The 24,068-nt window shown below is 46.9% G+C and overlaps 1 protein-coding gene and 1 pseudogene across 8 annotated transcripts in view; both read left to right on the plus strand.

Moving 5' to 3' along the window:
• LOC148025334 (uncharacterized) overlaps window positions 1-24,068 on the plus strand; it is a 226,239-nt gene that overhangs the window by 95,470 nt on the left and 106,701 nt on the right. For all 8 annotated transcript variants that reach the window (XR_015693048.1, XR_015693049.1, XR_015693050.1 and 5 more), the window contains exons 13-14: window positions 11,216-11,290; window positions 11,402-11,485. Coding sequence is in view for 3 of the 8 variants with exons in the window: in XM_087692375.1 (XP_087548501.1) it covers window positions 11,216-11,290; window positions 11,402-11,485 (159 nt within the window). In the remaining 5 variants the exon portion in view is untranslated. The remainder of the gene's footprint in view (window positions 1-11,215; window positions 11,291-11,401; window positions 11,486-24,068) is intronic.
• Window positions 21,377-21,998, plus strand: LOC148025335 (small ubiquitin-related modifier 1 pseudogene; annotated as a pseudogene).

The raw sequence follows: 24,068 nt of genomic DNA on the forward strand, positions 1-24,068 counted from the left end.
AACTGTGGATTGGAAAGGCGTTTTGTTAAGCTAGCCTATCATCACCGTAGATTTCCACCACGCTTGGCCTTTGTGGGGACCCCAAGTGGTATTGCCTTTCTAGACATGTCAATCCTTATTAGGAATAAGCAAATGATATATTTGATTTGCAAAAGCACAACCCAAAAGGATCCTACAATCAATCAACCGATCTTGCCAAGGGGCCTCATGGTCCAAAGAGGGGAGAGGTTGCATGTCTCGTAGAGCGGTGCAAATGGAATTCCACAAATTGCAGTAGCCTCGGGAGACATGAAAGTAGCATTGGGCTGATCTGAAGGACATAATAGCCCCGCTAAGAGGTAGAAGAGCATCAACAATAGTGACAAGTCCTAGATGTGCTATCCTATTCAACATCAGCCTTTGTTTCTTTTTGCCTTGCCAGGAGAGCACCCGCCTCACTTCCACTCTCAGGGACTAGCCACCTCCCGATCCGGAGGTGGGTGCTGAGAAGATTAGCAAGGATCGATCTCCAAGAGTGGACCAAATGATTCAACAACATAGAAGACTTCAAATGGATAGGCTGTTGGGCATTAAGCACATGCCACCATGAGGCAGAAATCTTGGTGTTCCCATGCTTGATACCCCGAGTCTCAAGGAAAAATCTGGTAATCAAGGGCCAGGGTTGGCTACCCTCACACAAGGCGTGGAATAGTGACCAACAAAGAGTAATCATATGCGTCTCCAAATCCAGAACAGCCCCACCACCCATTCTTTTGGGAGTGCAAACATGGTGCCAGGATATCCAAGAGATAGCCATTCAAGGTGAATCTTTTTTCCAAAGCAAAAATTGGATGGGTTGAATGATTTGCTGTAAATGAGACCTCGACCAAGGAGCAAGGGAAGGTAATATGAAAGCATTGGTATCATGATTTTTCGTGCTATTTTTAATCTTGTGTGGAAAGGCCAAGCTTGTGATTTCCAATACACAAACTTATTCATAATATCTGAGGAGATCCAATCCATTAGCGCTTTGGGCGAAACTTGCACTCCCAAAGGATAGCCCAAGTGCTTGAAAATAGAGCCTTTAAGCACCATCTCGCCTTGCTAGCCCAAGGCCTGGAGATCACTCTTAGTGCAACTGGTAAGGGCCGACTTAGATGCATTGATGTATAGTCTTGAGGCAAGGGTCAATAAGTCCCATGTGGCCATTGCTATTTGTATGGTATCGGGATCAGCCTTAAGAAACATGAAGGTGTCATTTGTCAAGGCCTAACCCCCAACTATTCCTTCGAAGGGAGAGAGAGACCACCTCACCATTGGCCACTAGATGATATAGCATTATTAGAATGGGGTGAGTGGCAAAGGCAAAGAACACTGAGTGGGCAACCATGCCTAAGCAATTGATGAAGGGGGAAGGGTGTCTTGACACCACCATTGATCATAACTCTTGATGAGGAATCTGTGCTAATAGTATTGATAAGTGTAGACATTCCCGGGCCAAAATCCATGCCTTGCATCAACTAACTCAAGAAAGACCATTCCAAATGATTGAACACTTTTTCCAAATCTAACTAAATGAACACCATTTCCTACTTAGTGTATTGAGCATAATCTGTTCCCATCTGGAAATTCAAGATATTGTGTTGGATATTGCGCCCTTTGATAAATCCATACTAGGCAAGGTGAATAATGTCCGAAAGATATTCATGTAGTTTGTTAGCTAGGACTTTGGTAAAGATCTTATACATGGAGCAGCCCATCAAGGAGATTGGTCGCTAATGCTTCAAGGCTGAGGGGGATGGCACTTTAGGAATCAATTTAGTTAGACACTCCTTCCAAGAGGGTGGCATGTGTCTAGTTGTCCAAATTTGCTGGTATAAGGCTATCGAAGGTGCAGCCAAGTGAGTGGCATAGGTCTCAAAAAACTCATTGGTAATATCATCCCACCCTGGGCTCTTGTCTTTAGGCAAATGCAAGAGGATATCCATGACCTCATATTGTGTAATGTCCATATCCAAAGTGTTGACAACCTCTGATGTAACTTGATTTTTAACCAGATCACAGAATAATGAATGTGCCACACCAATTGCATGAGAAATAGAGGACTGCGATCCTAGCAAGTCCATGAAATATGTTCTGCACATTTGCACAAATCCTCACAGATCTGTGATCATTTCACTGTTGGAGGTGCTCAAGGGGACCACATTCTCTCTAACAAATGAGGCATGAAGGCTGCAATTGACAATTATTTTCCTTTAGACCCTTTGACAGTGCAGCAAGTTTGGCCTGCTGGTATGATCTCTTTTGAAAAGTATCAACAAGCTGTGCCAACCTTGTGGGGATAGAAAGAAAAAGGGGATCTTGTGGCAAATCCATCAAAACAGAATGTGTCACAGCCACGAGTTGCTTGCGTAGGGTGGCATTATGTAGTCCATATTGTCTAGTGACTGTTTGCACATTGCATATCAACTGATCGAGGGATGCTGCCCCTTGGGATGGAGAGTCCACACACATTAAAATCGCCCATGATGAATCCAGGCCTTCCAAGGGAGAGACATGTTGTTAAGTGGTGCAATAAGTTGTGGTGACCAAGAACATCATTAGGAGCATAGAGACCCACCGGTCATAACAATTTCCCTTCATACATGATTTCCACAACTATAAATCTGCTTGATACATCCCTCTTGATCACTATTGTTTGAAATTTCTCTCTGACAATTAGCAATACATCAGAATTGGCTCTTGTTGAAACCCCAGCATAAAAAATCTTGAAGCCATGATAGTGTAGGATTCTCCTTGCTTCTTTGTGACTCTTATGCTTTGTCACACACAAAACATCCCAGGCATTAGAGTGTAAGGCTTTCCACATAGTATGTTGCTTGCCACGTGAACAAATACCTTGAACATTCCACGTGGCAATTTTCATGATGAGATACAAGATCAGGGGTGGGGTTGCAGCTGTCTCTCTACATCTTTATTTGCCAAAACAACTAGAACTTCCTCATCTAGAAATCTGCCAACACAGTGAAGGCATTTGTCCCATTACCACGTGCTTTTGAGGTCAAGGGCTGATTCACATCCACTGTGTTGTTGTGTGGGTATCTAGGGTCCCATGGAGTAATGACCTTATTGTGCTTGTCAAAGGCGAAACACTTGGGGGGCACATGTAATGACTCCTATTCGGCATTAGGATTAGAGGTTACCTTGAAACCCAAAGGTGCACCACCAGCACCTTGAGACAAAAGACTATCCTTATGGTACACATAAGTATGCAGAGCATTTTGTGTCCTCCAAAGATCCAATGTTCTGAACATCATTTTAATTTTTTCCTTTTCTCGATTGCACCTCTTGCTAGCCATGAGCATCATTAGTGAGGGGTGAAAGCACTTGTTTACCTTTGCCCAGATTTCCCCCTGTGGGCTGGGCATGTATATGCATAGCAGTACCATCCTGTTGAACAGCAAGAACCACATTTTTTTGTGTTGTCCCCTCTGTGGCTTCAGTACATTTTGCCATAAAGTGACCCCATTTTCTGCAATAGAAGCAATGGCCTGCAAAAGCTCCCCATTTGAGACCAAAATGCAGAGTGTGCATACCAAGGGAATTGACCTATAGCCAGGTGGGTTGGTTGCGAGAGGTATTCCAAAGCATGCACATTTTGTTTCGATTGATGGCTTGAGTACTGGGAGATACGAACACTTTACCAATTCTTGACATGGCATCAAATAGAAGGGGCCAATACATGGCTGGTCAGCCCTCCAATTCCACCCAAATTGGACATTCTTGCTATAACAATTTTGCAAAGTCTACCATGGGCTGCCATGGGACAACATGCACCGGTTTGTGGTCATAAAACAATGGCATCTTAGTTAAAAGAACCTCATGTTGATGAGGGGATTGGAACAGGACCTCATAAAACCCCTTGTGGCCACAAAGATGTCCTCCATGCAGTCTTCTTGCATGACACTCATCAGCCATCAGCGTACCAAAGAGATTGTTGGCATTCTGGTAGAAAAGAACTAGTTGAAAATTTTTTCATGGAAGGTGGAGAATGAGCTCAGCACCTTTTTTGTTTCCACGGTGGTAATGATGACATTACTCTCTTCAAAGTTACTTTCAGTATCCTGATTATGTTGCATATACTCCCCAAGCAAGGTAGTAATGATGACATTACTCTCTTCAAAGTTACTACAAGTATCCTGATTATGTTGCATATACTCCCCAAGCAAGGTGTTGGCAAATTCCAAAAGATGCTCCCTATTCAATTCCTGGGAGTCATCTGACTGCCCTGTTGCTTGAGCATAGGACAAAGTGTGGCCTATCTCTGAAGCATAGGGCATTGTTTGCGATTCCCTAAAGGGCAATGCATTTGCCCTTTCACCAGGAAGGTGTCTACCCACTTAGACACTTGACAAGGGACCCACCATGCTCCATGTAAGCATTTGGGGTCATTTCATCCTCATCCATGTCTTAGGTTTGCAGGTCTTGTATCTCCCTGTGAGGACTCTCTCTCTCTCTCTCTCTCTCTCTCTCTCTCTCTCGGTTTTGTACATGGTTCTATCATATCTAGTTCTTCTTTTCTTTTCTCTTCTTTTCTACTGATGGGACAACACTAAACCCTGGTATAGTCCCATTGTATAATTATTTCTTGCATGGTTTCATAGGCCACCCAATTTTTAATGTTATCTTTACCTTACTGATGAGATGACATTAGACATGGATGTACTCTGGATTTTGTCTCATAGGCCACATTGGCCTTATGTAGATGTTAATATATCTTTCTTTCTTTCTTTTGTTCTCTCTGTCTCTCTCTCTAGGTGAACAGTGAACAGTGGCATAATGCAATGAACAGTGGTGTGATGCTCTCGTAATGCTATCAACGCTCTCGTAATGCAGTGAATAGTGGCGTGTAATGCTGTAGTGCTCTTGTAATGGTGTAATACTGTAATGCTTTGTGACAATAATGCTATAATGCTCTCGTACTGCTCTGCGACAGTAAGCTCTGCTGGAGCAATGCGACAGTAATGATGTACCTGCAATGAATAGTAGTGGACCCTATGTTTTTGTCTCAAGTGACCTTTGGGGACAGTTTGGTTCTGATGGGATGTACCTGTAGTGACTGACGGGAATGTCTGCAATGTGAAAGGCAAGAATATTGCCATGATACTCTGAATGCTGGAGTGATTGCTTATGTTGCAGTGACAGTGTATGCCACAGTCAAATTTTATGTTGCACACACATTGATAGTTTATGCTACAGTGACAGTTTAGGTGAGATTGACAGTTTTATGCCACATTGATAGTTTTATGCTACAGTCACATTTTATGGTGCAATCACATTGACAGTTTATGATATAGTAACAATTTATGCTATAGTGACAGTTTATGTTACTAGTATGACTACCACATGAAGGTGAAGAAGATTAGAGATGCACTTGCTTCCATTAGGTCACCAGTGGAAGATGATGATTTAGTTTCTGTGACCTTGAATGGTCTAGGAAAGGACTATGTACAGTTTCGGACATCCATTTCAGTTTGTGAAAGATTTCCTGATTTTGAGGAGTTGATTGCTCTTCTAATTTCTGAGGAGCAAAGAAATGATGGTGCATCTTCTTCAGAAGGAACTTCAAAAGAAATTGTCTTCTACTCAAATGCTGGAAGAGACAGAGGCAGAGGTAGAGGAGGCCGATATGGAGGCCGTGGTAGAAATCAGAATATGCAGCAAACTCAAGATAACCAGTCCTATGGGGGAGGACGTAGTAACTCTAGAGGTAGGGAGAGTTGAAGAGGTCGTGGTGGATGGCAAAGAGGCCAAAATGCAAACAACAATGTTAAATGTTGCTACTGTGGTAAAATGGGTCATATGGCTAAAGACTACTATAAAAAGCAGAATGACATCATGAATAGAAAATTGCAACAAGGGAATTATGCATCTTCTAGTAGACAGGGTGTGACAGAAATGAGCATTTGTTTATGGTGTAGCACATGAACAATTCTGTGACAAGTACAGAAGAAAGCAACGAAGTGTGGTATGTTGACTCAGGTGCTTATCCGAGAAAATCACAAAAAAATATTTGTCTAATAATTTATTGATTTTTTGTACATTTGGAGCTTTGAAATAAAGAAGAGGGTGGGAAAAACCTCTTGGGAAATCCAAGAAATCACTGGATGAAAATATTTCATGGACCTGTTTACCAAGGGGAGGTGAAGAGTAAAGATCAATGGAGGAAGGTGAAGGAAAAATGTATAATGTGAAAAGAAAAGATATGAAGTAGATTTGGAGCCATCCAAAGGGCATGTGAGGCTCATAATGTCATGAATTTGGAGCCTTATGATGATTCCACCAAATGGGACCCTTCTTGGAAGCATTAGTGGAAGAAAAATCAAGCACATGATTTTGTAAGATTTTTAAAAAATACTTTCACTCCGATCCAAAAAAACTTTTCAATATAAAAGTTGTAGGCCGTGAGCTGAAGTTTTGGGTGGTATTTTTTTATAATTTTTTGAAGCTACGAGTTGGGAGATATGGCCAAAATGGTGGATGCCAATTTTTTCCAACTATAGTGGAGACCACCTCTCATTACTCTCTCTCTCTATTATTGCTAGATATGATCTTATTTTATGAAGATTCTCTATATTTTTTTATAGGAGAGCTCTTGGACTCGAGCTATGGGGGGGGAGAATGGAGACAACTCACCTATTATGGAGCTTGATTAAGTACAAATTGGTCAACAAAACATCTAGATGGAGCTTCCACATTGGTGGAACTGCCTTAATGTAGCTTTGGTGGTGTTAATTTCTATTATATCTTAACCTCCTTCTGATCTAGTCAAACTGTAAACAGTTTATACTACAGCAAATGCTATAATCATGACGGAGGAAACTGACAATGAAGGAATCACAAAACCAACTATGGAAACAATGTCTTATACATTGCCAAAGAACCCGAGATACAAAACCTATGGGTGTAAAACCCGAGATTGGAATGTCTCTCTAGGGTTGAGTAGATATGGGAAGCATCCGACAAAATCAATGAAACACTATATGAGGAGACATTGGCCATGCTCCGTGCTGAAATGTGTATCATGAGGAAGGAAATGGAAAGTGATATACAAGAGCAAGTTCGAACTGAAATGATGGAGAAACTTAAAAAAGAGATGTGACAAATACTGGATGCACACATGGCAGAGAAAGACTCAATGATCTCTAACCTAAAAGAAGAACTAGAGGAATGCAAAGAGAAATCAGACGCACAAAAGGAATCACAAATCACACCGGAGTTCCAAAAAGAATGGATGTTTTAAAAAAGGATATGCACACCTATGCAAGTGTGGTGGAAGGAACCCAAAAGAAAATGGAGAATGTTGAGAATGCTTTCAAAGAAAGTGCAGAATGGATACATGTGGCAAAAAAAAACAAAGGAATGCATGGCAACAAACTGGAAGTTATGGTTGAGAGATATTTCATTAGATGAAGTGGGATTAGTTAGATCGGCCCAAGATAGAGACATAAGAGAATATGGAACACACCTATTGGCATTCCCCGTGCACATGGTTTGGCCATCCTTAATGGGCTGTCACAGTGGCTAGGATCTAATGGTTTCACATGCTAGAATGATAGAAAGGAGTCAAGCACAGTGGACTACTTGATTGGATCACCCAACTTGCTACCTGACATAAAAAGCTTCGAAATCTCAGACAAACCAATTGGATTAGCAGCAATCTATGCCATTCTAGCTTTCACAATGCAATATGGGCATATACATGAGGCATAGTCACACATACCAAAATTTCCACGCTATGATTTTGTGGAAGCGACCTTACACATATACAGCACTGTTGTGTGAGATGCATTGAGGGAGCTAGATACACATGCCTCTTTGGATGAGTTTACAGCATGGCTAGCTGAGATAATACATACTTCAGCAACCTATGCTTTTCCACACACTACACTGTTAGATAAGCCTGCACGAGGTAATGCCCCACAAAATGGCTAGTATGATGATGAGTGCTGAGAGACACGAGCATGTTTTCAGCGAGAGGTGGCATGTGGCATATGTACACACAAGCATGCTCGGACACTCTTGAGAGGATTGGTACGCAAAAAGAAGCGGCAATACCTAAGCAAACTAGAAAATAAAATGTATTCCATGTTCTTGGGATAGGACAACAAGAGAGTATGGAAAAGGATGCATGAGAGGCTACCTATATAGATTACTAGACCAAATGATTGGCATGAATATGCTTGCACACTTTATGATGTTCCTAGCGAAGAGCCTATGCCACTCCCCTCAACCTCAGCATCAGAAAGTTGCAGATTTTTCACAAAAAGAAAGTGAGGGATGCCATATGGGGTGAAACAAGGCTACCTAATTTCACTGACACTATTTGGGCTGTACATAGATGAAATTTCAAAATATGTGGATAGAATTGGTGGGGCTGGAGCCAGCCTAGCTGGAGTGCTCATATCATTACTGCTTTATGCAGATGATATTGTACTTATATTTGACTCACCTGAGGGACTAAATAGGCACTTGGATGCATTATCAGCTTTTTGCAGAGATAGAGACCTTATGGTGAACCTTGGAAAAACTTAAGTCATGGTATTTAACACTTAGGCTGCTTGGGTGATGAGAGCTGAGCACTAGTTTACTTTTGATGGAGAGCCATTGGAGATGGTCAAGCAATATGTTTATTTGGGGGTCACATTGAAGGGACCACAATTCTCTTGGAGAGAGACATTAGAGACTTGTTTGGCAAAAGCATATGCAGCCTTAGGTGGATTGGAGAGGCAATGTGCTCACATACAATTTCATGAACCGCGCACCAAACTATGGCTTTTTGACACCTTATCTAAGTCTCTTCCGCACGAGCCTTTGGGACTAGGATGGACTAGAGAAAGAATACTATGACGGGTGGGAGCATATGAAAAGACCATTGGTCATGATGATCTCACGTATGATATGAGTGAAGAGCTCAACCCCACATGAGATTATCAGAGCTGAGTTGGGAGCATCACCCATGGTGGTTGAGGCCTTGGTCTAGGTGGTGACTTTCATACATTAACTATAGGAGCTCCCCCAAGATAGAGGGGGTGGAAGCCACTAAAGAACTCATGAGATTGACATGAGTTATCCTGCAGACCCGCAGTCAAGGCTTTGAGTTTGGCATGTTGATAAGATCTCAATTGAAAATGCTTAATAAGATCAATTAGCTTCATAGATAATGGGGCCGGGAAAGCATCATTTGGTGACTTAAGTAATAAAGAGCAAACCAAAGCCAGCATTTCCTCTGCAACATGTAGATGCTGCCTGCAAAGTGAAGCATGATTAATGCCATATTACTTGGTAATTCTTTGCACATTCCAAATCCACTACTCAAGCGAGGCACTACCTAACCACAGATTGAAAGTCAGGTGGAAACCTTTAAAGCAGCTGTCCCATGTAACCATTGAAGACTGCATTCAAGGCTTTGAGTTTGGCCTGTTGATAAGATCTCAATTGAAAATGCTTAATAAGATCAATTAGCTTCATAGATAATGGGGCCTGGAAAGCATCATTTGGTGACTTAAGTAATAAAGAGCAAACCAAAGCCAGCGTTTCCTCTGCAACATGTAGATGCTGCCTGCAAAGTGAAGCATGATTAATGCCATATTACCTGGTAATTCTTTGCACATTCCAAATCCACTACTCAAGGGAGGCACTACCTAACCACAGATTGAAAGTCAGGTGGAAACCTTTAAAGCAGCTGTCCCATGTTACCATTGAAGACTGCATGATTCAAATAGGAGGAATTAAAGTGCAATGGAAGTCTGCCCAAAAATTGTGCAAAGGAGGCAATGGATTGTCCAAGCATGTCAAACTACCAAGAAAAGTGATCCGATAAAGCATATTTTTGTAATACTGTCATTTCTAGAATCTCTAGCACAAAAGCATAATCGTGCATAATATATATACATTCCAATTGAGACCATGCCACCATATGTTGAGCTGAATGAAACGATGGGCAGAACCACAGCCAAAAATTGTATTCGAGAATAGCCAATGCAAAGTTTTCCCAAGTCTGACCCTCTGGTGCATCCATCATAGAGTGCTTAAAGGTGGAGTGCAATAGATCAAGACAAATTAAAATCACCCGTTAACAAGCCTGGTCAAGCATGCTTTCAGGCGACTCCATAGGTCATGACAATGCAATGAATCATTCAGTGCATTAACCTCAACCAGCCATAAAACTTTGCCTTCAAACATGATTTCCATTATGAAAAAATGCCCAAATATGTCATTCTTCAAAAGCATTGGTTGAATCTCATGAACAACCATGAGGACACCATAGTAATGCATTGCAGCGCCCCTGGCATAAAACAATCAAAATTCTACCTGCTTCATTGTGAGTTTTATTTTCAATATCACATAGTACATACCAACTATTTTCATGCAAAATGCACCACATGTCACACTAATTACTTGCACCGGAGGTTGCGAGGGAAGAGGGCCCTTGGAACCTGCCATCGATTCATCCACTGTATCCTTGCTGCACCTGATGGCTGGCTGATTATCAGAACCCAGCACCACTTCCTTGGTGCAAGGAACCTTTTCCTCTTCCTGTTGAGCTCCTAAATCTGGTCCCAGGGTTTCCACTATCTGGTCAATAAAGGCTATGTTCAGCCCTGCCATCTCTCTCACTTGACAGTTCACTCAAAGTGATGGTCTTGATGGCCTTTTTGCCGACTGTAGGGCTCGCTGGTCTGTATCTGCTCTGCATGTCAGAGTGGCTGCATGGCTGATTCTGCACATGGCCGATAAAGCGGCTGCAGGACTGCATGGCTGTGTGAGTGTTTGACTGCGTGCCCCCAGGCCAGGCCTGTCTGCAGGTCACGACAGCCTGCAGGGTCGCAATTAACTGCCAGTGTAGGAGACCTCTCAAGTGACCAATATGACTGCCCTCTGGAGTGGGAATTAAAATGAATGTATTCGGGATAATCCAATCATGCCAGCATTAGCAAAAGTGAAAAAAATGGTAAACAATCATCATGTGTGGTTAAGAGTCTATAACCCAATCTCGTGCGTTATGTTACCTAGATGTTATCTCTTTGTAGTGAATGCCACTCCCAAATTTTGGCTTCTGGATTATCACAGTTGAATTCCCTGCATATTCTAGTGTGTTTCTCTTTTTCTTAAACGTTCTCAACACACTTAATAATCTTTTAGATAATTCATCTTCCTGTTCAATATTCTATAGGCGCATTATTGACTTTGGCAGTGCTATTGATGCATATACTCTTGCTCATCTTTATGGTGCCAACGGTCCCTCCAGGTATGCTGGCATGTATTATTGCTATGAGAGCTGTAACTTGTCAGGTATCTCCAGCACATAAACTTTGTAGCTAGTTAGTATACATAATAAACCTTCAAGTGGTATCTGCAGGGTGGAGCAGACAATGGAATACACTCCTCCAGAATCTTTGCTACAAAGAAACTGGCTGAAGTCTCATGGGACTTTAGCCTCCATGTAATCTGTTTCCTTTATCACCTTGTTTGATACAGAGTTTAATAGCTACTTGTTTGCAATCTCCTAGTTAGTGCTACATGGACATTAAAGGTCAGTGACTTGGAGTACTCAAAAATTTTAACTGCAAGATCTACTTCACAATAACAAATTTGCCGGAAAGATAAAACCATTTCAAAAGCTTGTGTCTCTTGGCTTCTGCTTAGATCTACTGGACTAGTAAGTGTATATAATCTATTATAAGGTCAAATATGAGAGCTGAAGTCTTTCAAATGCACATCTCTATTATGACTTGATGGCCTCATCATATTCTCCTTCTCTTTTTTAAGTTGTAAACTCCTTTCTTATTTTTGACTTCCTCCACGAAAGTGTGACTGACAGCCTGTTGTTGTACCAACTAATGATTCTGTTGAAAAATAACCTTGCTGATTATCATTTTTAAATAGATCAGGCCAAGCTACTACATGCCTAAAGATGGGTGGTTTGTGTAGTCTAGATAACTTTATGTGCTCTGAATAATAAATTTTGCCCTTACCGCTGTTTATGGAATTGGACCAAGGGAAACATTTGAATTCTGTAGATTTGGCAAGGCTTACAGCAAACTAAGTTTTACTAGTGTGAGTTTTGAGTATTTACATGAGACAGATCATATGAAATAGTTCTATTTGTGGCCTATAATATTACCACAATCAGTGCCAATCAGGAAAGAGGTAAGTGTTTATGAATTGGATCATACTTTGTGGTGCTAATGTTCTTTGTCTCCCCATTACCTATCAGCATGGAAGGTTTTGTGGTGGCTGAAGCCATTTCAGTGACTAAGTTGAACCAATAATTAGTTTTGATGTTCAGTCTTTGTTTGTTTTTTTGCAAATAAAATGCGGCTAATTATATTATTTCAGAAAAAACTTGAATACAAGGAAGTGCTCATGCTCAATAGATTAGCTGGAGCTGATGCAAAGTCATAGATATATCAGATGTACAAGACTCTCAGGGCGGTCTAAGGGGGATGGGGGCAAGAAGCCATGGAGGAGGGGTGTATCACCATTTGGGGCTGCCTGCCTGCATCACGAAAAACAGGTCCTAGCCACCCCAAGTGCGCATGAAATGACAACGGAGCTCATGACGAGCCCACGACTCGCCCTGCACCTGATTCCATCGGCCGCGGAGGGAGTGGATGATGGAGGTCCAGAGCTCTGCTAAGGTCCCCTTTACTGAAAGTCTCTCTCCGCCAAAAGCCTCTTGACACCGTGCCTTCCAGATATGCCATCCAGTAAGACTCCCTATGATCTCCCATACCTCTGAGCGACCTGCTATGGGCTCGAGTACCTGGCGGACGGATAGAGCCTCCAAACCGACCATTGCGCACGACCTTGCCTCAATAACGAATATCGTGTCTGCATCCCAGCCTCATACAGAAGGTGACAGCCCTAGCAAACTGCTTGCCAGCAGAAAGCTCCTCATGAGATACATCCAAGGTTGGGTGCTATACGGCGAAGGATGCTGCATGCTCCTCTCTACACGAGCTGTGTCGTCTCACATGACCAAAGGCAGTGCAGCGCTTACGACCTCCCTCTTGCATCTGGGCAAGTCAACTTTCCACCGCCAAGCCTCCATGTGCTACCGGCCATAAGAAATACAATATCCTCCTCGGCCTCTAGCTATCCCATAGGCGGCGCTAGAAAGTCCGTCAGAAAGACTTCGTGATGCCGTGCTCCGCCCCATGCCTACTACAGGAAGGTGTCCAATCCATATCCTCCTGCATTAGTAGATGTTTGCCAATCCTGGTACTGTACTCCAGGCTGGTGAAAACCTAGCGGCCCATACCTCATAAGGTATTGCTGCACCTACCTTCCTTCTCCTCAACTCCACTCCTCTCTCGCAGCCCGATACTCGCTGTAGCACCTCCAGGTCCACCATCCCTGTACATCTCTCACCATGTCCTAATGATACGAGCCTGGCCGGCCTCCCAACCAGCCGACTGGATGTGGGGGCACTCGCCAATCTGTGCCCCTTCCCGATCTCTGACCTAGGGGTTCCAGATCACCGGTTGACGGTCTATCTCCTCTTGGCAGCTTGGGGGGATTTGGATTAGGGCCTTACGGAGGCCACATGCGGAGCAAGCTGCATAGGAAAGGTGATCTAGGCTGTCGTGAAGATCCATCTCAAGGACGGCCTCCACTTATGGCCAAGCCTCGATCTACAATTTTGAAGACCCTCCTGCAATAGGACCTTCCAGGTCTGCCCTCCTAGTGTGAGGCCGCAGACTATTAGCTTGTCCAAGAGGGCCATGCTTTGATACTCTGGGTCTATGATCCCAAGCCCTCCCTTTGACCGATGCCGTATGATGGTCGCCCACACCACCTTGGCCCTGGAATCCTTGGAGCCGTCTGACCCGGACCAATCGACACTAGGCAGCGAAGTTGCACTACACAGGATGAGGAGAAGCACCAGCCCGAGGCGATGTATCAAGCCGTCACTAGGAGGATCTGGTTGACCACTAGGGCTCGGCCTACTAGTGAGAGGTGAGTAGTGCTCCAGTAGGTCAGCTTTGTCCGAATAGAATCAAGGACTAGAAGAAACTATTGGGCAGGAGTGATGTTGAGTCCCACTTGGAACCTTAGGTAATGAATGGTCTGCCCTCTGCTCACCTATCTAAATCCCAGGTGGACGCCCCACTCCGTGCTAGAGTCTCGGTCTGTGAGGAAACCAACCGACTTTCGCCAGTTGATTTTCACTCCCGCTACAGAACACAACACCTCAAGAGCCAGCCCCACTCTCTCCAGCATCAACTCATTATCCTCTATGTAGAGTGTTGTATCATCTGTATACTCTGAGTCTAACAACTCAGTCTCCTCTCTCACTAGAAGTTGGAGGCCGCGTAACCCACTCACACGTGACCTGAGGAAGTGAGACATCGCCTCTGCAAATAGTAGGAACAGGTATGGGGCCAGGGGGCAGCCTTGCCGGATAGATCTCTCCAACCTAAACTCCCCCCCCTCGCCTACCACATATGAGAACCCTTCTCGTAGCCGATCTGTAAAGTACGGAGACCCCTCGGATCTAAGCCTGAGGGGAAGCCCAACCTCACCATGGTGCCCCCTCTAGGAAATCCCAGTCCACCCTGTCATAAGCTTTCTTGAAATCCAAGAGTAGTACGGCTAGTCCCTGCCCACTGTGTTGAGCCCACTCTATCGCCTCAAAGAAGGTGGATACATTGTCTAGGAGGCTCCTATCTTGGACAAAGTCTGTCTATGTCATGAATGATGTCTGGAAGCACCGGGCGTGGTCGCCTACCAATCATCTTTGCTTGTGTCTTATAGGCCACTGACAATAAGGTGATCGGTCTCCACTGGGAAAGCTCCAACCGGTCTTCCCCTTTGGGGAGAAGATTGATGAGGCCTGCCAAAAGACTCCCTGGCATCTCTCCTGAAAATCTCTTGGAAGGCCATCAGTAGGGGGTCCTTCATCACCTCCCATCAGGTAGTGAACAAAGCCTTAGAGAGGCCATTCTCTCCTAGGCATTTCTGCCCATCTTGTGTATGGAAAGCCTCCTCTAGTTCCTTCTCTGTGAAGGGGGCTAGGAGGGAGTGCCCCATCTCCTTTGTGACGAGGGACGGGATGTGATCTCAGACCTGCTGTCTACATTGCTGTCCTCTAGCTGAGGCTGTCTCCTGCTGGAAAAGGCATCTGTAGTAGTCGGCGACAATCTCCATTACCTTGTTTGGGCTAGAATGAGTCCTCCCATATTGATCCTGAAGGCTGCGTATCTGCTCTCTTGAGGTGTGAGGTTGGTGCACCTGAAAAAACTCCCTGCACGTTGTGTCTCCCTTCCGCACCTAGAAGGCTGTTGAGATGCAGAAAGAGAACTCCGAGTGCTTGTCCTCTAGGCCGGTGATGGCTGCTCGTGTGTGTATCTCTTGTGCGTGGAGAGTGGGATTCCCTAGTGCCTCCCGTAATAATCTCTACGTGGCTGCAAGGTCCCGTTGGAGTACTCTCCTCCTCCCAGCTCTGCTGCCTGGCATGTATGGCTACCTCTTGGCAGATATTGCTCGACTCGGCTAGGACCTCTGCAACCTCCTCTATGATCTGGTCCCTTCTGCCCCGTTTTGTGGTCCAAATTTTCTCAATTTGTCTCTTCACCTCCCTTCTATAGATTGAGTCTGGGATCCGACAGGATCGTGTGTCTAGGGCAGATGCTGGGGGATCAAGTGTCAAGAGAACCGGGCAATGATCGGACAACGTGGTGCCTGCCAACTGCCCAATCTAGCCTCCACGAGAGCATCCTCACTCTCCCATATAGAACTTGTCCAACCGCTCCAGCAGGACTCCACCTAGCTGCCTGTATCCCCAAGAGAAATCCTACAATCTCTCCCTCTTGTGGAAGGCAGGGTCTCTCCAGGCATCCCGTGCTCCTATTGCCAGTAGAAAGACCTCCCATGCCTCCTGTTCCTCCCCAGCCATGCCCTGGTAGTTTATGCCTGTGCCTTGCTGGTCCTCTAAAGCCTCCAGGTTGTTGAAGTCTCCTCCAATGATCCAGGAGTCCATCTTTGGGAGTCCATCTGCGATCCCACACAGAACCTGCTGCGTGCCCTAACCTCAGTAGGAGCATAGACATTGAGGACTCCAAGGCACGAGTCCCCAATATCCAATTTGATCCATAAAACCCTCCCTGCCACTATCGTCCCGTGGTCTCATACACAGGCGATGAGACTTGGGTCAATAGAGGTGCATATGTCTCCACTCTTGCCGTGGGCACCAATGGCATGCTCCTAGTAAGTGTGCGAGCTGCCCGGGAGTACCTTCCCTATCCACAGGGCTAGGGTGGAAGTGAGCTTGTACTCCTGTAGAAGTAAGATGTCAATCCGTCTGGCAAGGGCAGGTTGCAGCTCCTACCGAACAATCAACGTCTTGGAACCACGTGCCCCACTATAGTGGAGGCTATTCACATTCCAGGATGCAAGGTGTAAACTCATAGGGAGACCTGTGATTGACGGAACAAGCATTTGTTCGGTGTGGAAGCTATTGACGAAGAAGATGAACTATGAGGCATGCGTATACACTTCGTTGCCGTCATGGATGGTGAACTCCATTCCCCCATGGTAGCCCTCGGGCGGACCATGGGGGTGATGGATGCGCTTGGTGGTACCACCAGGGTATCTAACCAGGTTGAGAGGCGAGACTCTGTACATTGGTAGAAACCGACTGCTTGTGCCAGGGACCACTCGATCACATCCATCGGCGCTCTCCATTGCGGAGGGGCTCAAAAGATAATGTTCAGATGAGGGACCTCGGCCCTAGCCCACCAGGTGATGTCCATCATGCAACTCGGCCACTACTGGGAGAAAAGTGCCAGTCCACCTTCTCCCATCCACTGGGAGATGTGGTCTGCCACCTGGCTCTTCACCTCCTCCTCTATTTGAGTCGTCATCCAATCTCCTGTATGAGAGGTCTGAAGGAAGAAGGCGTAGTTTGGTCCATCCAATGGTGCTAGTAGATGGACCTTGCTGCTCCTAGACTTGCGTACCATGAAGATTTCCACCTCTAGGGATAGTGGGAACACTCTGTGCTCCGCAACTCTCAAGTAAGACCACGGCCCACTGCGAAAAAGCTCGTGTGGTAGCAACTGCACTTGTCTTGGGAAAGTTTGATGGGTGGCATGGACGGAAGAACCAGTGGCTATGTGAGGAGGGGCTAGATTGCTGGTAGGTGGAGGATGTCGGCGTCTGGGGATCCTCACCTCTTGTGGGAGCTCGATGGGTGGGGGAGGGGTCACCTGTACTGGGTGGGGATCGGGGGGCGAGGGATGGGTGGGGGAGGGGTCACTTGTACTGGGTGGGGATCGGGGGGGGGGGGGGGGGGGACTGGTCGGTGGGGGTGATGGTGGGGAGGGGGAGGATCGAGGGACGGTAGGGTGGTCCGAGGCACCCGGCGGGTGTGGGGGGGTAGTAGCTTTGGGGGAAGGGGGGTGTGAACTAGGGTCGAGGGGAAGGGATGCCTCTGTGGGGGATGGATATGTAGACCTGTGGACCTTTCGGGTAGGGCGAGGGAGGGGGGGACTGCGTGGTGCTCTGTCGGGGGGGCGACGCTCGCCCTCGTACTCCCTACCATGGCTGTGTCTGAGGAGCTGCTTGCAGACCCCCCCTACCATCTCCCTCTCTGTTGTCTTTGTACTCGTGTGAAACCATCCGCATCCACCTGTGGGCCTGTCGACGAAGTCGCCCTAGTCGGAAGCACGTGCATTGTGCTGCATGGTTCCCAAAGTCATGGCAGCGCTCGCACTGCCTTGGCTGCCCAGTCACAATGACTTGCTGCTTGAAGGAGTGTCCGCCTGCCTCAATCTCTAGGAACTGTGGAATATTCTTGGCCTCTTTCATTGCCACCCGTACCTTTGGGACTCCTGCGACTGTTACTGTGTCCGCGAAAGAGGTGGGAAGGACAGTGCCGAAGAGCCGTCCAAAGTCTTCCACCAATTGGCGATACTCTATTGCCAGTTCGGGGAAGAGAAGGGTAACCAGGTTTCTAAGGAACTTGTTGTGGAGCGCAAATGCCTCCATTGTGAAGCCACTGTACCAAGGGACCATGTAGATGACCCCCTTCGTGGAAGGAACCGTCTCCACTATCTGCGTTGTGCCGATGCGCAATGTGGAGTGAAGCCAATCTCGAAGCTGTGGGGAGTGACCTACTACTTGACCAAAGATCGTTGTTTCTTTAAGCTCAAGCTTTGTGGCACGGACGGCTAAGAGCTGTTCCTTAGTGAGGACGACGCGCAAGGTGTTTGACTGGGGGGCACTTGCAGAATGCACTGGCGTTTGACTAGAGGTTTCCATTGCGCGTCCCTGCTGAGAACCTACCAAACATGCTGTTGCGTTGCCGGAGGGGGAGGGGAAGCTGCTGGAGAGGGAGGGAGCAACTGGAGTGAAGGGTGGTTGGGGGGGGGGGGGGGGTTGTTGGGCACCAATCTAAGCTGGCTCACAATGGCCATAGCGCGGGTTCAGGCCCTCAGCCGGGGGGGACAGGGCGAGTTCAGCTGACGGGGTGAGGAGGAACAGCAGGCGGGCGTGGGATAGGCGGATATAACGCTGGGGGGGTCGTGCCAGGGGACGGGCGGAGCAGCAGGCAAAAGGAGGCGGAGTCAGCGCTTGGGGGGGGGGGGGGGGGAGTCCTGCCATGGACAAGGTGGGGGAAGGTGGAGCAGAAGGTGGGGGAGTAGGCAAAGTAGAAGGCGGAGGAAACTGGTATGATGGGGGGGTGGAGCAGGAGTGCGCACGTCGGCAGTTAATGTTCAGTCATGGAGTTATCAATATAAGATTCTGTACACTGTTGTTCTCAAAGTAGTTGATATGCACACGCAAGCAAGTGGTTTGTATGGTGACTTTTTCCCATGGCCCAATACTTGTGTGTGGATGTTGATGCTAGCTATTTTCTCACAGTTGCTCGGTATGCGCACAAAAGGTATTCTCCAGCTACTGGTTGAAATCATGTGAAGGTAGCCTAAGAAGATGCCATGCTAGAGAGGATGAGTCCTTTCCTTCTTTTGCTGTTGTTTCAGGTTTCAGAGCTGGAGAGAGAAGCTTGGCAGCTGCAGTTGGCAGCTATAGACACTCACATGGCTTCACGGCAGATCCCTTGAGCAGGGGGGCCTAGTTGGTGGCTTTGGGAAATCTAGGGCTTTGCCCAAAGGCAGTGCATTATATGGTGACCTATGATTGTGCCCAAGGGTGTTCCTGTTTGAAGGCAATGCCTTAGACATGGCCCACTTGGGTGATGCTAGATGGTAGTTCCATGTGGGCACACCCATGGGCGACCTGAGTTCAATGCCTTGGATATGGCCAACTGCAATATCGAGGACTGAATGTTTCAAGAAGCTGCTTGAGTTAGGTATGAGAAAGAATACTTTGGATTCATAGTCACACACGACCTTAACGGATCTTAAGCAATTCACTAACAGATTTTATATTTTTTACTCTGCATCAAATAAAGTATACAGGATGTTTCAGTCAAAGTAAGTGCGACAAAAGGTGGTACATTGACCTTCACCCCATTACTTCCATAATAAAGGGCTGGAGACATTGGGTGTATCAAAGAGGCCTCTTTAGAGGTTCAGCAATTGCCTAGCACCCCTAAATTGTAATAAACATTTAGAGGAAGGATCCTGATCCTTGCTTGTAAGCCTGCCCTCCTTCTCCATTGTCAAAACAAAGACCCCTTCTCTGCTAGTAATAATTAACTGAAAATGAATGTTCCCAATCTAGGTTTGAGAATTGTCTAGCCTTCACATCTCACACACTTCCTCGGTTATGCACTCTACCATAGTTTTGACTCTGCCTTCAAGTCTGTCTTTGGACATCCTCTTGTAAATCCAAAAAGCAAATCAATCTGTCAGCAACTACAACGCGGCACTCCCTCAAGTCCAGTGCTTCAGAAATCCCTTCATGCCTTCGAAGTCTATTGTATCATAAGACTTTGAAAAGTGGACAAGTAGCACAATGAGATTCTATACTTGGAGTGGTCAAGGGATGTAGTCCCCCAAAGAGTAAAGGTATTGTTCACGATGCATGGGTCTTGAGGCAATCTTGTTTGGATAGGTTGCATGGCATTTAGCATCTTGGAAAGAAGCTTGGCTATCACCTTGGCAAGGGTTGTCTGAATCCCTATCAAGGTCATCTATCTCCATTATGTACTCTTTGATCGATCTCCACTCACTTTGGTAGTGAGATGAATCAATTTCTTAATAGTCAGTGCCATAATCTTGATGCCATGTTTCTTGGAAGGCCTGTGCTAAGAACACCTATAGTTCTAAAAGAATGTCTTGTCCAAGCTGTCATGTCCAAGATATGTGCCGCTCAATTGAGCAATTAGAGCTTTCACAAGCTCCTCATCCTTGAAAGGGGCCATAACGATTGTACTCAAAAACCTTGCAGCATTTCATGGCACTCTATCAAACTCATTCTCTCTCTCTCTCAGCTTGAGATCTAGCCATGGAACCTAGAAGGTTTTATAGTAGTCTATGGCAGCTTATCTAGCCTCCTATGGTTTTTGGCCTATAGATCCATCAGCTCTTTGGAGCTTTGTATGGGATGGGAGCCACATGGTCCAGAAGAAAATTTCCAACCGCAACTTCAAGCCAAATAATTGCTCCACACCTCTTCTTTTAGCCTTTGTAAAAGCTCCCTTAAAACATCTCATGCGACACGTGGGTACATGAAACTTTGTTATGGCTTGTTGGCAACCTTTTCCTCTTTTTTTGTCAATATCCATGGTGTATGTGGTAGAATGGTCTTTCCATTTTCTGCCTCTTCCGGCCAAGCTTCCCTTTACTTACAAATACTACATAGATTCTCTCTTACATACTTGGAATCTTGGATCCCAATAAAGTGATCCCGTATGCCAAACCCTATATCCTTGAATACATGCATAATATCTAGAAGGTGGTTGATCTTTAGGTGCATCCAATAAAATAGTTGATAGAATATGGAATACCTAATCCAGCAGAGAAGAGGAGAGCAGAGAAGAGAGAAGAGAGGAGAAGAGAGGAGAGGAGAGGAGAGGAGAAGAGGAGAGGAGAGCAGAGCAGAGCAGAGGAGAGGAGACAGAAAAGAAGAAAAGAGGAGCAGAGGGGAGCCGAGAAGAGGAGAAGAGGAGAGGAAGAAGAGGAGAGGAGCAGAGGAGAGAAGAGAAGAGAGTAGAAGAGCAGAGCAGAGCAAACAAGATGCTGCCCTGCACACACTTCTGTTTGACACCCCCCATCTGACGTGCTGCCCCCGAGGTTGCACTGACCTAGGGCCTGCAGCTCATCTGCAGAATAACCTGCGGGCTGCACAATAATCTGTGTGCTGGCCTGTTCCTGCAGCCACAGAGAGAGAGAGAGAGAGAGAGAGAGAGAGAGAGAGAGAGAGAGAGAGAAGGCCTGAGAGAGAGAGAGAGAGCCGCAGAGGTCAGTGCAAGTGGTAGCCATGGCGGGAGCAGACGAAGCAAACAATCAAGCCTGCCTCGGTCATCAGACTCAGGAGGAGGAGAAGAAGCCCATGGACCAGCACCTCAACTTGAAAGTCAAGAGTCAGGATGGCAATGAGGTGTTCTTCAAGATAAAGCGTACCACACAGCTGAAAAAGCTTATGAATGCATACTGTGAGAGGCAATCCATTGATGCGAATTCAATTGCATTCCTTTTTGAAGGTCGGCGCTTGCGGGGTGAGCAAACTCCTGCAGAGCTTGAAATGGAAGATGGTGATGAAATTGATGCAATGCTTCATCAAACAGGTGGATGTAGTGTCTTGTAAACAGTTTACACTCATGAAACTGCAGGGTATTGTACTATTCTCTCTGTAGTGAATGAGGCCCCTGTAATGCATCACGGGCGCTGTATGGAAAGTAAGTGCTTTCCACTTTCCAAATATTGTACGTGCCAGTTCTGTAGGTTGCAGGTATAGTTATGGGCTGTTCAAGTACCCTTAGATTCAGTTTGCATACTGACTGGTTCGGAAATAGATTCTCTGGATTTCTCGAAAAAAAAAAGAGAGAAGGCCTGAGAGAGAGAGAGAGAGAGAGGGCACGATGGCAGGGAGACAGACGGCGACCCTTCTGCTGCCGCGAACTGCCTCGCCGGTTGCTGCATCTTGACCTACTGGCCCGTCTCCTATTCCGGCCCGTCGCGGGACCTGCCACCAGACCTGCACGTCATCCTCGCCTGCTAGCCTGCGCGTTGACCTACTGGCCCGTCTGACCCGTTCGGCCCGTCGCGGGACCTGCCGCCACTCCTGCACATCGACCTCGCCTGCTCGCCCTGTCCGCCCTTGCCTGCTCGCCCTGTCCACCATCGCCTTGCCAGACCTCTTCGCCTTCGCCTGTCTGACGCAGCCCTCGCCTGCCAGCCGCCGCCATCGCCTCTCAGACGCAGCCCACGCCTATCAGCCGCTGCGCTCGTCTGTCAGCCGCTGCCCTCGCCTGTCAGACGCCGCTCCCGCCAGTTAGTCGCTGTTGTGCTTGCCCTAGACCTGCGCACGGAGACAGAGCCGCCTTACCTTTACACAGCCACAGAGAGAGAGAGAGAGCGAGTGACGACTGCCCGCGTGCCTGAAGACCCACCCGCCTGTATTTGTCCGTGGCCACCTGCTCCGCCTGTGCCTGTCTGCTCGCCTGACGCCTGCTGTCTGAAGCCTGTGGTCACAGAGCACAGGCTTAGCCGTAGCCTGCTCCTACTTGCTTCTTCACAGAGAAGACAGCAGTATGGCTGGCCTGGATATGGATTTTCTTGACCAGACGGTGGCAGCCCTTGGCCCTGATTCCGACGCAGAGGAGCCGGAGGATATGGTGCCATGCACGGAGGAGCTGTCTCCGGGTTCTGAACTGCCGCCTGCCGGCAAACGCTCCAAGCATACTTCTGATGAGCCAATGGGTCCTCAAGAACGTTCCTATGCGCAAGTTGCCTTTGATCCTGTGGATTCGCAGGAAATTGACTGGGAGCATTTTCTGGACTTTGCCAATACTCTGCTTGGCGATTATGTCCAGCATAATAATGAATCTTTTTCAGATGCGGGAACGGATGATGTGCTGGAAGCCACGGTGGACTCCAAATCAGTCTTGCGGTCCTTCTCGGTGTTTTATGACCGTGCAGTTATACTTTTCTTCACTGGCAGGATCCCAGTGCTTTCGCATATTCGCCAGTGGATGCACCATTTATTGCAAGGGGAGTGTGTTGAGGAGATCTTCCTTGGACCTCGCGGCTTTTATGAGGTGCTGTTGAAATCGGAAACGCATCGATCTGAGCTCCTGTCCAAGTTGCCACTATTCTTTCATCGCCGCTTGGTCCATGTTGTACCATGGCACCCCATGGCCGACTTCCAGCGTCTGCTTCAACGCGAATGCCCGGTGTGGGTGGAAGTGGAAAATTGCCCGGCGGTCTATTGGCCAATGTTGAAGGATGCGATGGCGGTTGTGGGAACAGTGCTGGTTCCCCCAAGCCTCAGGGCGATGAACCGAAACCGTTTATGCATGTTATGGGACACGGCCAGGAAAAGGCCCGCGTGGCTTCGCCTCAATTGTTCAGGCATGCATCCTTTGCGTTTTCGCCTGAAATGGGGCAACTTTGCGGGACACTGCTTTTCATGTGGTAAATTGGGGCATTTCATGGCCGAATGCCCTGACAGGCAACCGTCTTCGGAGGATGCGCAGGTTGTGCTGCCCAAGGATGACATGATGCTTGATGCCCCGCCCCAGGAGGCCCTTCAGTCATCTCATGTCATGGATAAAGGCAAACAACAGGTCCTGGGTTTGGATTCCCGTAGCACTGACTGGATTGAGGCACGTCATAAAAAAGGTAAAAAGTTGGATGCAGGCCTGGCAGCTCCTGGGCCTAATGCTTCCCAGGATTCCGTGCGCACGTATACGAGCAGGAAAGAAATGGTCACTTCACAGCAAGCTGCGCGTACTACGGCCCCGTCTGCCCCCCGTAATCAATCTCCAAGGAAAGTCTATACCGACGGCCCCAAAGGCCCACCTGCTAAGCTGGCGTTTGATACAAAAGGTAATGTGATCACACCCTGGGATCAGCGTTATCCCCGCCCCACTTCCAAGGCAGTGGATTTCC

Source organism: Lygodium microphyllum, chromosome 14 (assembly GCF_053477565.2).
Source record: "Lygodium microphyllum isolate KBCC chromosome 14, Lygodium_microphyllum_v1.1.10, whole genome shotgun sequence".
In the NCBI taxonomy this organism is placed as follows: Eukaryota; Viridiplantae; Streptophyta; class Polypodiopsida; order Schizaeales; family Lygodiaceae; genus Lygodium; species Lygodium microphyllum.